This window comes from Muntiacus reevesi, chromosome 1, assembly GCF_963930625.1.
Source record: "Muntiacus reevesi chromosome 1, mMunRee1.1, whole genome shotgun sequence".
In the NCBI taxonomy this organism is placed as follows: domain Eukaryota; kingdom Metazoa; phylum Chordata; class Mammalia; order Artiodactyla; family Cervidae; genus Muntiacus; species Muntiacus reevesi.
The window spans coordinates 32795920-32812074 of NC_089249.1; the positions used below are offsets into that span (position 1 = coordinate 32795920).

General features: G+C 33.1%; 1 protein-coding gene across 6 annotated transcripts in view; it reads left to right on the plus strand.

The window, feature by feature from the left end:
• The window catches only part of C2CD5 (C2 calcium dependent domain containing 5), a 94620-nt gene that overhangs the window by 35437 nt on the left and 43028 nt on the right, over positions 1–16155 (plus strand). For 5 of the 6 annotated variants that reach the window (XM_065940427.1, XM_065940435.1, XM_065940452.1 and 2 more), the window contains exons 9-10: positions 1862–1947; positions 7562–7670. In XM_065940427.1, the coding sequence (XP_065796499.1) occupies positions 1862–1947; positions 7562–7670 (195 nt within the window). Of the gene's footprint in view, positions 1–57; positions 250–1861; positions 1948–7561; positions 7671–16155 lie in introns of all 6 variants that reach the window. The other variant, XM_065940470.1, reaches the window with a different exon arrangement.

The following is a 16155-nucleotide window of genomic DNA, read 5'->3' on the forward strand; positions in this document are numbered from 1 at the left end:
TGCATTTTCTGGTCATCTTCTGAATCTGCATCTCTTCTCTGCTACTTTCCTCCACAGCACCTTACCCACAGGGGCCTAGGATTTACCTGAGTCCCAGCTCCCCCTCTCTCCCTTGTGGGTCCCTTCATCTTAAAAAGTCCTGTCTCCTCCTCTCGGAATCTAGCCTTCCCCCTCATCCTTCTAGCCTTGTCAGCCCAGTTCTGAGGAAAAGTGTTTCTTTCAGTGAAGAGCTGTTCCTGGCTGCTTCTGGTAGGATCATATTATGTCAGCTTTTTAATCCCTTTATTCGAAATCATCGTTGAAAAAAATTATTTCATACTATACAGAAGTATTGAGTATTTGACACAGAATGTATTTCTTATTTTTCTTATTGGCAGACAGAGTTAAGTGGTTAAAATTACCATGAAAACATGATTGAGGATTACTTGATGGATAATTATGAATATTCTGCTAAATAATCTTATGTATTAAAAGTTGTATGTCTGAGTGCTTAGAGCTGCATATTTCCAGTAATTACTAGGTTCTCATTACTAGAATTTCTGTTTTAGATGCTTTTACTTTCTTTCCCTTCACACCAACTCCATTCACGTTGGACCTATGCCATCATGTTGCTAAACCATATGGTTACATTAGTAAATTATTCTGTTTGAATCAGTTTAAGTCTCATTTTGGTGATATTCTTCCATTATCCATTTTTTCCCTGTCCATTGCATTAATTTCAAGTTATTCTGCTCTATTTTCTGATATTTCATTTACCTCTACCAAATTGCATTTTATTTTATGACTTTCAGTACGCTTCATATGAAGATCTTAGTTTTGTTTCTGTGTTTAGTATTGTATAGTCTCTAAAAACTATGTTTAGGTTACTACAAGAAAAATACATTTCTTTTTAATTTTTAAAGAACAAAATGGGACTATACACATGCTAACTTTGTTTCCTTATCCAAGAACAGCTAAAAATATAAAAGTAAATTAGTTCCTTTCTTAAGTCATTGTAGTAAATATGCTTGCATGTATCTTCAGGTTTAAAAGGTGGGACTAAATTATTAGTTTGTAGAGCACTGGCTTCTCACCTGCCCCCTGCTTTCTGTAATTCTTTGACCATAGTTGGTCTATTAGTATTATCAAAAGAACAAAATAAGGAAAGAGATTTAAACTTATGCCTTAAAAATAAATACATCTAAGAGCTTGGGAAATGTAATTCTTTCATCCATAACCATGTACATTTGTGATGTGTCTATTATATGTTTTCAGTTTTTAGTTTTTAAATACTTTATATCAGTTTTTGCAAATGAGTTGTATGATATGAATATTAATGCTATTTTGTAATGAATATTATGTTTATGAATGCAAAATTATCAGAAAATAGATGTGACTCTATTTCAAAATTGCCTAAAATTCATGCTCTTTAGAGAATTTTAGAATATTTTAAGCTCAATTAGTGCTTTCTCTCTCTACATATATTTACTTTGAAACAAACATTTAATGTTTCTCTTATTTCTTTTAGTACTCTTCACTTGTTAGCAGGGTATAAATAATTGATATTGCATTGATTTTTTTTATTAGAAGATTCAACTTTTAAAATTGAATATTACATTAAAAAGTTCATCACCTTAATGTAATTTTAAAATTCATTTTTAGAATAAATTAAGTCCACACTCACTGATCAAAATTTTGACATCTTGCTTCTAAAGAAAACCTTCTGAATAAAAAAGAGTATGTGCTTAGTTGCAAATACTTCAAATGTTTAGATTTTTGTTTTTAACAGCTTTTGTTCATGATATTTATGAAGATAAATGCAATTAAACTTTCTATGTCTCTAGTTGTTTTTGGTCGTTATTTACATACTGATGTTCTGTAGGAATGGGAAGTGGTAGTGCTGGAAAAGAAGGGGGGCCCTTTAAAGCTCTTTTAAGACAACAGACTCAATCAGCATTGGAACAGAGGGTAAGGTTCACTCAATATTCTTTCTTCTTACACTGTTAATATGATTTTATTCTCATGCTTCTATGTACTTACAACTTGTTTTCATATACTAGTTTTGATTAATATTGTAATTTTAATCCAAAAGGTATCACAGTAATTTGCTTATAAATGGTTACTTTTAATTTTGAATAATTCTATAACTATTTTTGTCTTATCTCCCAAAATTATATTAGAAATAGTCTGTTTGGAAATAACCATTGGATAATAAGATCATTTCCAATTTTACATTAGAGTTTAATATATAAAAGGAAATAGTGGATAATTTTCTAGAAAAAAATTTATTGGTGTTGTATTAAAAATAATTCTTTAGTATATTAACATATATTTGCTGAGATAATGTTTTTCAGTGGCCAGTCTCTTTGGGATTAAGAAATGCAGATTCCATATTTTTACATATTAACATAGATAATATGATTGTTCAGTATGTGACTACATCTCTTTTAAGTACTGTAAATTTATTTAATTAAATATGTTGTATGAAGAGCTAAAGTTTTTGGATGATTTTCTCTCTTTATTTTTTTGTATAAACTTCATTGCTAAGGGAGGATCGCCTCATAGGTTCTGTAGAAGGCGGGTATGTTTCTGAACATGTGTGAGAGCCTATTTCATGTATTGGTAGCTTTTCTAGTTTTAATCTTGATCATTTTAAGTTTTATTTAAGCTTTTAACAAATGTTGCCAGCTTTTTTTCTTTTCATAATGCAAAATTGTTTGTTTTTTGTTTTAATTTAATGGCACTATGAGGCTCATGTTTTTTTTTTCCCCCTAACTAATACAGTGCATGGTTTTATATGTCATGTCAGTTATTTTAAGACACAGTTCCATAGCTTTCATTATGTCTGATTTGGAAGTTACAAGCATTTACCGAATTTTTCTTTTACATGTTCCGTTTTATATGAGCAGTAAAAAAAAAAAAGATGAAACATAGCAAATGTCTGTAAAAGGATGCATTTTATAAAACAAAGGTATTTATTTGCTAGAAGTTGGCTTTTGGCAAGAGTGTTTTTCAGATCCTATTATTATAAACAATACAACAAGTAATTTTTTCAGATTTTCTTTCCTTGTGCTGAAAGTATCTGTGTGTGCAGTTATAAAAATCGGTTATAACAGTCTGGAGAAAACAGAGCTGAACTCAACTTGGGACATTGGTAGGACTTGGGTGGCACCTAGTTCTTTGCCTTTCAGCTACTACTGTCACATCGGCAGGCATATCATGCCAACGACTGCCATCAGATAGCTCACCTAAACATTCAAACTTTACATTGAAACCAAATATAAAGAAAGACTAACAACATGGGGAAGAGGCTCAGAGTTAGTGAGTGTCACTTAGTTTTTAGGCCACAGAACTCTTATCGCCTGCCCCCTCCCAGTGTTACATTTTCTGGAGTCCCTTAGGCTAGGAATATTTTCTGTAATCTAATTGCCATTCTAGAATTCACATGAACAGAAAAACTTGACTTGTCTTGACATTTGATATAATGAGACCTTGCCTGTGTGTTGAGTCCATGACTCTCCTGTCTGTACTAAGCTTTAAAAAGCACCTAGTTTTAAGAGACAAAAGAAATACTGATCAATGAAAGTGCTTTGGATTTAGTTTGGATAAAATTTATGTCTTCAAATATGCTTTCAAACATCCTTAAACTTTTGGGCACATGAACACATTGGACATACATTACTAGATAATCCTTGAGGCACTAGCAGCAGAGATGTGGAGGACTATAGTTTTCAGTTACCACTCTGTAAACCTCAGCTGGCAGTGTATTTACCTTATCAAACCTTGCAGTGGCAGTGAGTTGTGTTTGTGAGACTCCTTCTACACCCTGTGTAAATAGTAGGTAGAAAAAGCATTGTCATGCTTGGTTTCCCCATTTACCTGTGACTGCCGTCAGTATCAGTATGGGAAAAATTTGTGCAGAAATAATGGAGAATTCTCCCTGTATGTGGTCACTTATGCTTTAACTCTGCCAAGTTGAACACTAGGTCAAGTTGAACATACCTATTTATCATTTTATATATTCATTTAAAAAATATTCACTTCTGCCCCTTGCTACCCTTAATAAATTATATAACTTTTTGTTTCTTGTGGAAAAGAGGAACTGTATTTGTCCATCATCTTTTATTTTAAGTTACTAAGTAGCAGTTATCAAAAATAAAACTACTTTTTTCTTCCTCTGTCACAAAAGCATTAAAAAATAAGTTGACAAGATCTTGGTAATTGGTATCAGATTATTGGGAGGTAAAAGTTTAGATTAAGGTTCTGCCTGTGAAGTATTTGCCGTGAAGCAAATAGATTTATTTTTCCAATATGATTCTTTTTTAACTTGCCAGAAAAATGAAGTTACTTTTTAGATTCTGGAATGTATATTTTTCTTCAATAAAGAATCCTAATTGATGTAGTTTAGCTTAGTATTTCCCAAGAAGTCTTTCCATTTAAAATGCCTATTAGGAACCCACTTTGGGAAGCTTAGACTTAAAGCCTATTCTTTTGGTAAATTACGATCTTTTTTGAAGTAGGGATAAAATTATATGATAAATCATTGTAGGAACCTGGTGGGGAGTTTTGTATCTAGAAAGTTTACTATGGTGTCTTGGGATAATAAAAAAATCTCTGATTTCAAAAAATGAAATTGATTGAAGATCTTCTGAGAAAAATCCTATTTAAATCTTTAAAAAAGTTCCATTTGTTCTCAGAATTTTCAACTAGCCTGCCTCTGAGCACATGCTATTAAATGATTTATGCTGCATGCATCTGGCTTATGTCAAAGCATCAGTGTATGAAGTCTTATCTAGGCTGCACAGGGCCAAATAAGGGCTTTCCTGAGAAAATGTGGTCCCTGGCATTCCCATCTGGACACTGAAGGCAGGGTGTGCTTGGGCGGATCTTAACAAAGCTGTCCTTTTCAGTGGAGGAGAACCTATAGATTCATCAGGTGTAGTGATGGACTAGAGATTAAAATCATTTTTGTGGCTCAGAGAGTATAGGCCCTCTTCATTTCAGTGTTTCACCTGAACCATGGATTTGATAGGACATCCATCTCAGTATGGTAACATCTGTGAAGCCTAGTTTTAAGGTACTGTGCAAAGGACTGGCACATTGGAAGTGCCATAATGGTTACTGGTGATGCTGGTGGGAGGACAGCTATTTAACCCTCAGTTGAGATACTGGCGGTAGCTCTTCTGAAAGTGTTGTTTGCCGATCATAGTTTGGGTTGAATAACAATGCCATTTTAATTCTAGGTTAAGTTTGTTGGTTTGTTTTTGGCCATGCCCTGTGGCATGTGGGATCCTAGCCTAACGGTGGGTGGAACTCACGCCCCCTGCAGTGAAAATGCGAGTCCTAAGCACTGGACTTCAGAGAAGTCCCTCTAGGTTAAGTTTTGTGTTAAACTGGGGAAGTGTGCTGTCTGGATGAACTGGGGACAGTTAGGACAGAGTCTAAGTTGGCAGGACATCCTCCACCTCTTAGGTCAGCTGGTCGCCTCCTACTTCTGCTCTTACCAGCTCTGCAGTGATGCTTCCCCCATCCTGTTCTCCCATTTTCTGAAGTTTGGGGAGAAGAGTCAGAACTCCCAAATAGAGATGTCATTTAGGTTCACTTTCTTTTTCTGTTTTATCTAAAATCTTATATGCAGATTTCCAGCATGGAATTTACTTATTTCTGAAGTTTAGGTGGAAGTATTACGTTCCATTTAGCTTCCAAAATTTGCATTTTCACTGTCTGTTATCCAAAATATTTAAAATGTTAAGTATAAGGATAAAGTGTAATATGCTTTTTGGACTTTACCACAGTAGTTTGAGGAGATTTTATAACTTCTGTATTCTTAAATTGAAAACAAATCTTAAGAATCTTAAGGACACAACTTAGAGACTGAACAAAAGACTCATGTTTCCAATAGTATGAGCTTATCTGTACATTTCTCATTTAAAATTTATATGTAAAAAATTTAGGTGGAAATAAGGGGTTGTTTTGACTCACCATTTTATAATACTTTTAAGTAAAATTCCCTTCCCTTTGTCTGCCTTTTCTTCCTTTTGCTCTACCTGCCAACTGGGTCAAACCTGTCCACTTCCACTGTTTTTTTTACTCCTTTTTACATAGCACAGGTTTTTCTTGCTTGTTAAAGATTACTTTTAAATTTTAATGAATTTCTGAATATGAGTGTGTGTGTGTGCACACACCCACACATATATATATACTTTAATACTATACCTCATGGGTTATTGGGGTGTGCAGGACTGTTTGCCTCTGTGCTAAATGACTCCCAAGTTGCTTTGCTGTGTGAATTATGCTTTGGTCAGTTCATATCTCCATGCTTTAAGCAGTCAGTTAGTAATCTTGCTGTGGTTAATGTGCTTGCTTCTCGCAGTATTCTGTATCTCTTTACTCCCAACTTTTATTTGCTGCATTTAATCTGCTGTGATCCAGAAAAAAAGATACCAATAGATTTTAGAATACATTTGTAATGTTATACACTTGTAATTACCATATATCATTGTATGAATATAGTCTGTGGGGATCTCTTAGGAATGAAATACATGAAGTTTAGTCCTTGCAACTGTAACAGTTCTTTTGACTGTTGAGAGCCCTGTTTTGCTTACTTTCCAGTTCTCAGTTATGTTCTGAATAGCTGAGGCTACTGGTGAGTGATTTGTGGTTAAGTGAGCTATGTTAATCTTGCAGCCAGACGGGTCAGATACTGTTTTCCTTTCTTGCATCCAGTTTTTATCATATGAGCGGCCTCAGGAACTCTCCTTTCTGTTGGGTGCTGTTTCAATAAATTTTCTTTCTCTGCTTTACCATTTCTTTCTTGCCTGCATCTCTTCATTTCTAAGTTGACAAATTTGATGTCCTCGAGAGAGAGAGAGAGGGAAATAAATCCTGGAAGAACTTGTAGAATTTGATTGCCTCCCTTGCTGTCATCTACAAACCTCTCCCCTTTCTTAATGTGCATTTATATATTTAGATTTTTTTTTCCTGCTGCCCCCTTGTTGGTAGAGGAAACAAGCCCACACAGTAATTCTCTGCTTACTTGAACTTGACATTGACTCTTCTCTTCACCTTTCTATGTAGCTGTTAACCTGCTCTGCTCATCCTCTCCTTCCTCCTCCCTCAGTCCCACCTTGTTTTAGACCTTCTGCCCCAGGACTTCAGGGTCTACCAGTAGCCTGGAACAGGCTAGAATGTGTCTGAGGCAGAGTCTCCCCTGTGAAGAAGTAGATGTGGATTGTGGTTCAGGCAGATTGCCCATCTCATTGCTAAGTTGGATCACAATAGGCGATTGAGAGGAAGGAAGAATGTGTTCAGATATCTCAAATTGAAACTCTGAGAATGTTGTGTTTTTCCTCATTTAAAAGTGATAAAAAAGGTGTTCAGATTCTGTGTAACAATACATGTGGGAAAATGGATTGTGAACTCAACATCCAAGGAAGCTTTTCATTACAAAGCATCTGTAATATATAATTGGTAGTCTTTTGTTAATGGGTAGAATTCATTTCTTTATGACAGCCTTTTTAACAGGCACTCATTTGTACTTCACACATGGTCAGGCATATTTTTCCCCCATTCTTTCTACTAGGAATTTCCATTTTTCACCCTGACGGCATTTCCTCCTGGATTCCTCGTGCATGTTGGGGGCGTTGTTAGTGCACGCTCTGTGAAGCTTTTGGATCGTATCCACAATCCTGGTATGTTCTCTAAGCATTTGTTTTCCGTGTTTCATTTACTTACACTGTGATTATTAACACTGATTTTTATAATTTTTTAAGCTGAATTTATCCAAAAAGAAAAATGATGAAGAAAGTATAAACTAGCACACGTTGCTTTCAAATATTTGCAGTAATCTTAACTAAAAATAAGCTAAGTAGAAGTGTATATTTCAGTTACTTTTTTTTAATACAAAGCAAATCTTGATTCATTTTTGGCCAAGCTGTATCACTCTGAGGCAATCCTTAAGTCACTTTTGAGTCAGCTGTTTTCTTTGACTCAGGCAGATAACTAAATTTGCAGTTTGATCATTGTGGCCATGAGCTGAAGAGGTTAGGTTAATTCTTTTCACTGGAATAATTCTTTATGGGTTATTCAAGTAATTTTCTTATTCATAAAAGAAGTCTTCTTTTGAAATGTATACATTGTGTAGAGAATCTAAAAGTTTTACAAAAGTAATTATTGTCTTTGGGTCCTTGGTTTCTTTCAGTAGCTATTTATTTCATATAAGCAAACAGGAGAAAATAACAGCTCACTTCTTTAAAACATGAACTTTGATTATAAAAGAGAAAAAAAGCATGCAAGTCCTGGGAATTTCAGACCCTTGGATTAAAAATGCTTTGCTGATTTTTCTAAATCTAAAATAAGCATGAGATGTATAGTAGGAACTTTCCCTGTGGAACCTGGTCTTGCATCTCTCATTGATTAGATGCCCAGGAACTTGGTCAAGTCACTTATTATTTTGATGACATACCTTAAACTTGAAGTTATATTAGTATTCTTACCTGGCATGTATGCAAATGTATTTTTGAAAATTGAAATGGTCACTTCCAATAACCTATTCCTGGGGCTTGTGCCGACAGCTATGAAAAAAGAAAAATGCTTTGAAATTATTGTATGCAAAACTCAAATAGTGACTTTGAGGATACAAAGCATTACTGTTCTTTTAGATTTTTCAAAAATTTAATCTGGACCCCATAGTTTGATGTCATTTGAATTAAAACAGAATGGAATTTTTCTAGACCCTGAATGGAATTGCAGAAAAGCAATACTATTTGGGATTAGTTAAACTCTAGCATTGAGCAAATACATATTTTAAGTACCAGTCTTCTCTTTTTCTTCCCTGGTTTATTATTTTTTTCCCCTGTATCTTATTTTTGGGGTCAATTTAAAATCTTTTCTTTGTGTAGTATTTTCTGCATTGTGTAGTACTTAAAGGCAAATTTAGACTGATGCCAGTTTTAATGGATCGAGATCTTGAAGACTATGCCAAGTTTCATATCTGTGCATTTAGGATCTTGAATTATTTGAGAAGTGCAAGGAAATACTGAGTTAAGAAACCTGACACTAACTGGGTGACCCAAGGCCAGTGACCTGTGTTTCTATGTACCCTTGATTCAAGTATTTTGATAATTGGCACCCACCCATCGATATAATAGCTCCAAAAGTGGTTCTAGGAATATATTCAGTTGTTCGTGATGGAAACATTTTGATTTCATCATTGCTCCCATGTACTCCGAGTAAGCTGTAGAGTCTAGGAGAAGAAATGAAGGTTATTTAAACTAAGTTTAAGTAGAGAGCCAAGTTTTAAATTGCATTACTTAAAAAAACTCCCCCAAAAACCTGCTTTTGAGCGTTTTCCATACTTGCCAGTTTATTTTTAGCTGTGTAAGAAATATAAAAGTCCAGGCCCAGGGAAGAAAACACAAGTTCTTCCTTCTTATAAAATATGATTTGTATATTGTAACCATAGCACATCCGTTTTCTTTCTCTGCTTCCCTGTCAGAATATTTTTTCAGTTTACGTGGAGAAATTCTCAGTTACTAATGGTTTATTTTCCAGAAGATTATGGACATATATAATACATATAAATACTTGTAATGTTATAAATGTTGTATTTCAGTTTTGTTTTTATTTTCAGTTAAATGTAAATCATATTCTAGTGGCCCCAATATTACATTATTTTGATAGAATTAACACATTATTTGGGTTGTTTTTTATATATGTACTGTGCCTGAAAAAGGAACATTTGTTTAACATTTTGTTAATCTTCAGGTCCCGTAAATAATTATTTGTGAAAAAATTTTAATTTGTTGACAGAAGCTGAATGTCAGAACAAAACTCAGTTAGCATCTACCATAATAAAGATATATTAATTTTATGATTCTGAGTTACTCTGCTGAAAGAAAATTATGACAGATGAGATACACGTGCTAATGTTAAAAGTCCTATATTTGCACTCTCAGATGAATCTTGCAGCTATTTTTTGACTAGTGAATATGGGAAATTTTCATTTCACACTAAATATAAAAGGAAAAGCCTTATTTTTAAAACGACTACCACCTGCTAACTATTGATTATTATTTTGGAGTTACTTCTTTAGAACTTCCTCTTCTTCAATATTAAACAAACAGGTTAATACAATAAGGGAGAGAATGGGATGGTTTTAAAAGGTAATTATCTGAAATTACAATTAGACTTCAGTTAATGTTAGATTACTATAGCATGTTCCTTCTTCTCTATTTCTCCTTCTTATTAACTCTGCTGTCTGTGTCTTTCTAGTTCCTGTCAAGTGGTGTTGTCAATTGTGTTCTGATTTGTAGTATTTTTTGGTTTTTTTCCTACTATTCTGCACCTAAAACTGATCTACTAATTTGCTGTTTTGAACTCAGCCTTTGTCGGAATTATGGGTAACACAAGATCTTACAAACTGCTAGACTGGAATAGTTTCAATTCAGGTATTTTAATGGTCATTCAGTACTACATATGCTGACAGAAATTATGGCAGCTCAGTGAAGTTTTTAGAAATGTTCTCAATTAAATAGGTTTAATGTCAATTCAGTTAATACAGATACGTTTTGGAATACATATGTGATAGCTTTTGTAATTTCCATGGAAATACAAATATAAAAATGAATACTAATACTAAATATAATACTAATATAAAAATGAATACTAAATACTAAATACTAAAATGAATTAATCAAAACCATAGAAATACCATGAATTATGAATGACTTCTGTTAGGTGATGAACTTTCAGGATGATAATTTTAAATTATATTTATTATATTTTTGTACAGTTTTTTTCATATCAGGTAAATGATTCTAGCGTTAGCTTTATCATTAAGGGAATAGTAATTGTTAAATATATAAGTATTAAATGGCTAGTTTGATCATCTTAAAGTATATTTAAACTTCAATTTAGATTTGAATATATTTATTGTTCTATAAATATTATAAAAGTATAACTGTTTTTTATTATTTTTAATTTTTTAATTTTTTAAATTTTATTTTAATTGGAGGCTAATTACTTTACAATATTGTGGTGGATTTTGCTGTATTTTTATTTATAATTCTAGAAGTGTTCCAAAATTTGCTAAGTAGGAGCAGATTTTGGGGAGATTAACAGCTTTCGTAAGCTTTCCTCCCTCCCTTTCCAAATAGGATATATTTTTTCTTTCTAAGTAATTTTACATGTGAATATAGTTTGTAGCTTTTAAAGAAACTTAAGATAGCTTTACAGCTGATGATGTGGTTTAGAGTCAAAGCCAATTAATTTTTCTTTTTGATAAAAAGCATGTTCTCAACATAAAAATGTATATATTTATCTCTATTTTAGAATTAAATATTAGAGCTGTTTTGATTCAGTATCAGAAACTGGCATTTTCCTAAAGAACTTTTTTAGTTGTGTCAGAAAATACATCTATTTACAGAAAAACAAAAGCAGAAGCACCAAGAGGCTCAACATTTGAGCTAATATCCCATAATCTTTTCAGTATTATAAACTTTTTTTGTTTTTAGGAGTCCAGGATGTAAGTTCTGATATAAGTAGTGCATGTTTGACTATGAAGTAACTCATGTTCATCATGTGGATTTAACCTAAAGTCAGTCTAGTAAACAGTCTGATCTGGTCCAACCTTTGCAGATTGGTAAATCTTTGAGGAAATTGCCTCTATTTCCTATCCAAGTTTTTGCCAGCATGTATCACATTGGTTAGAGTTAAAGTAATCATTTGTAATGTAGTGCTTTATATTGTTTTTTTTTTTTAATGAGAAATTGAAAATATCCTGGTGGATTCATTTAATAAAATAAGAATATATTTAAAAAAACATGGGCAGATGATGGTGGTGGGCAGAGAAAAGACTAGTTACATAAGAACAGGACATTGAGGCATCATCATTAATAATTTAAGGAGCTGAAAGTTTGTGAGGGCAACGATGTTTAAGATGAGAGATGTAATAGATGATAGAACTGTTTTAGAAAGTGGAAAAGGCAAAAGTTAAATCTTATAGACACAGTAAAGACTTTGTTCCCTGTAAACAGAATTACAGAATTTGGTGAGGAGGAACATGGTTTAGGAAGCAGTATATCTTGCCATCATTTAAAATAAAATCCAGTAGTAAGTGTAGGAAGGAAAAGATGGATATGTAACAGCATATTAAAAGAACATAAACAATGATGCTTTCTGTTTAATGTGCTCATAGTTTTATGCTTTTGATTGGGGGTATTTAGAGTCTTTCTGGTAAGAACTAATACATACTTAGAAACCAGGGTTTTTCTGACACTAGTTTCAGAAAAATAGCTTGATAATTCTGAAAAAAAATTATATCTTTGATAAATGTATTCAAATCATTTATATATTTTTCTCTGTAATTAGGGAATATTTAGCCACTCCTGTATTACCACAGAAAATCAAAAATTGTAGAAAAGTAGTTGTTGATACAGTTTCTATTAATGCTAGAAATTATTTATCAATACTATATTTCCTGGTCTCTCTGATACCAGCTATAATATGATATATCATTGACTTTATAAAAGCCTTCTAAGAAAAAAGAGGAACACATGGGTAGTCAAACATACTAATTATTTGACATTTTTATTTCAGAAACATTAAAATGTGGAACGATATAGGAAAACATTTTATATCACACAATAGTGTTTCATGCAAAACAATAGACCATGTGGATAGTTATTAGAATTTATTTTATACTGTGCAATTTGCTAGATAAGAGATGTGCAAAGGTGCCTGTTCCCCTATTTTTATATTCTGGGAGGATAGAAGAATATGTAAATGGCTTACTGTGTAGTATGGTGTGATACAAGATTCAGAGTTAAAGAGGAAGCTGGGATTAACTCTGTGGCGGGCTACCTTATAGAGGTAGTAATCTTGAGCTCAGTTTTGGGTAGTATATGAAGATTCACTTAGATTTATATTTCAGACAGTGTATTTGGAACCATGTTAATATCTTCTTTGAGTGTAGTTCTGAAACTTCAAGCATTTGCAAAACAATATCCTAGCCATTACTCATTCGATGAAGTTTATTACATAGCTAATTCGTACTTTTTGTTTGCTATTAATACAAAATGTCTTAGTTTACTTTTTTCCCCACCCCCTTTTCTTCCGCTTTGTTGTGTTAGTTTGTGTTAACTACAGTGTTAACTACAGTGATAGAAGGTATTTTTATAGAGCAGGAGGAAAGGAACTCAATATTTGAAAATTTATTCAAAACTCTTCCCTTTTATTACCTTGTTTCTTATTTCTTTGGCCTGTTAACAGACTTGGAGAAAGAAAAAATGAACCTTGCTACTAGGAAGGAGAATGTAACATTTGCAGATCTTGTGTGTGACATGCCAGGGACAGGAGATTCCTTGAAGACGGAATAGTCAGATTTGCATTAAATCGCTACCTACTCATACAGAATGAATTTAAAAGCAGCAAGACTAGAGAGAGCACTGTTAGTGCAGTGCCGGAGTCCTAGCCAGACAGTGAGCTGGGATCTGAGGGTGACAGGAGAGCTAAAGTTTTACTGTGTACTCTTGTGAGATTTGATGGTGGTAGGTCATCTAATCCTCAAGCAAGCCCTCACATAGGCATTCTTCTCATTTTGTACATAAGCAGTATGAAACATAGCCATCTGTCCAAGTGACTGAGCCCCAGTTTAAACCTTACAATTTTGACTTCAGGACTTACACTCTTAACCACAAATTTACAAACTATTTAGAATGTGAAGCCTGCAGGACTTGGTAATTACAGGAGAATGTGGTGAGTGAAACAGGCTCTGTGCAACTTTCAGCTGAGAGAGAGAGAAGGGTAATTGTCCCACGTGTCTGCACGTCTTAACATCCCAGGGGGCAAATGATTCCTATCTTTTAGAAACTCAAGTCTGTTTGAAAGTTCAGTTGTAAATAATATTTTCAGAGTAAATTCTAATAGCCCTAGCTCATTACTTCTCAAATGTCTGTAATCTTTTTTCTGCTGAGTTTACCACTAGAAATATTTCTGAATAGGTCACACATAGTTTCTTACTTAGTAACAGTCTCAGTGAGTTGAGGAAAATTCGTTATTCTTTCCTGTGTAGGATGCATGTCAATTACATAACTTTTTTAGAAGTGACAAGAGGAAATTTAAAGTAGTTAGATAATGTCATTTGAAAAATACTAGTTTGAAGTAGCTTATGAACTTAGACAATATTTTTAAAGAGTGTTTTAGTGAGTTGTTAACGCAAGATGTTTGAATAGCCTTTCTTTTGTTTTTGAGCATATTCTAAAAATATTTTTTCTTTTTTTACTGTTTTAGACAGATTGTAGGTTTTAAGACTTATTAGACTGAAAATTTTCTCAATCTTAGAATGAATGAACTTGAGCTAATGATAGATTTAGTGGTTTAAATTTAGAAAATGTTACTCTTTTTCTCTTTTTTGTTTTCAGAAATATAGTTAGAAATTTGACTTTATTTTGGAGGCAAAATTAATAGTTAACATCTAAAAGTGTAGTTACTACTTTAAAAATATTTAACAAAATATGAGTCAGCTGAGGAAATATTTTTATAAGGAAGTATAAGGAAATATTTATATAGAATATACTTATCACTCTGATCACTTAAATGTTTCTCCAGTAGATGTTTGTTGAGTGCCTACCATGTCTTAAGCACAATTCTGGGGATTGGAAATAACCAGGGTTCAACCAGGCAAAACTCCTGTTTACATCCCAGTCTAGTCTGTTTCTTATACTACTTTGCTCTGTGTGTGTGTGTGTGAGAGAGAGAGAGAGAGAGTTAAATGGATAGACTTTCTTGGAATTTGAATTCTACTGATGATCTCAGCAGTCATTTTTCTTCATTTGAGGGACATTCATGAGAAGATGTGCAAAGTAAGCCTAAAGTAGTTAAGCAGCATTTGGTTTTCACTATTTTACTAAGGTTTCAGAAAGTAGATACAGAGAGTTCAAGAAGGCATAAATATAGCATGCATGACTTGTGAGCTTCCCTTTATAATGTGACATAAATGTAATATTTAACTTTCTTTTTATATATAATGTAACTGGATATTCACTACTTTTCTACTATCTGTAAAAAAAAGTCAGATGGGTTATCTCCTTAAATGTGAAATTTCACTCTTCATATATATGAAATATGTAAAATGTAACTGGATATTCCATTACATTATTATAATATAACATGTAAATGTAATGTATCATTCTCTGTATGAAATAATGTAACTGGTCACCAGTTACATTATATATATAAAGAATGAAATGTCATAGTCAAGGAGTAAATTACGTATTTGACTTTTTTTTTTTTTTAAAAAACAAATAGTAACCACTGCAGTTTGGTCCAACATGGACTGTACCTGAGCCACCATCCTAGTATTCCAAATTACCACATCTTGAAGTTCACTCTCAGTTTGCGCATTACTTCTTCTCTAATGAGATTCTTCTTTTTAGTCTGTACTGAATTCCCAACCAGTTTGAGGTTCTGTACTTCCTTGAACCTGGACTCTTAATTTCTATTCTGTTAGTGGCAATTTATCTTCTTCAAAAGGTTGTTTTGGGTTGGACTGTTACTTTCAGATATTTGAGAAGGTAGCTTTTAGTGCTGCCCATTAACAAGATACATTATCCTTTTTCTGAAAATCCTACCAAACGCTTTATCTTCTCTTGTTTATTTAAAAATTAGGTTGAATAACTGCCCATTTCCTTTTTTTTTTCCTTTCAACTTGATTAAAAGGTTCCCATGGACAGAATTATTCTCTTCTAGACCTATATAAAAATAGAACTACATTTAACTCTTCAGGTAGTCAGCATTTCTTAGTTGCAAATGTGTAATTGCCTAAAATCTTGAAGGAATTGACTTAATAAAGGCATAATATGTTGTTCACCTCTTTACTTTTTGAGGTGTAAACTATTACTGTCATTTTAGGAATCTTTACCAGTGTCACCTGTACTTTAGAAACAAGATAAAATACTAAAAAGATGGCAAGATATCAAGCTATGGCCATGCTCTAGACAAGTAATAGAAAAACGAATTAACTGTGGTGTCAACGTAAGTGTGAGGACGTTACCCTTGTAAGAGGCATCAGTGAGGCATTGATCTGGAACTCAGTTCATGCTTGCAATTAAAAGGATATAGTAAAAGATTTGTGATAATTATCTATGTACAGTTCTGACCCTTAGAAGAAAAATACAA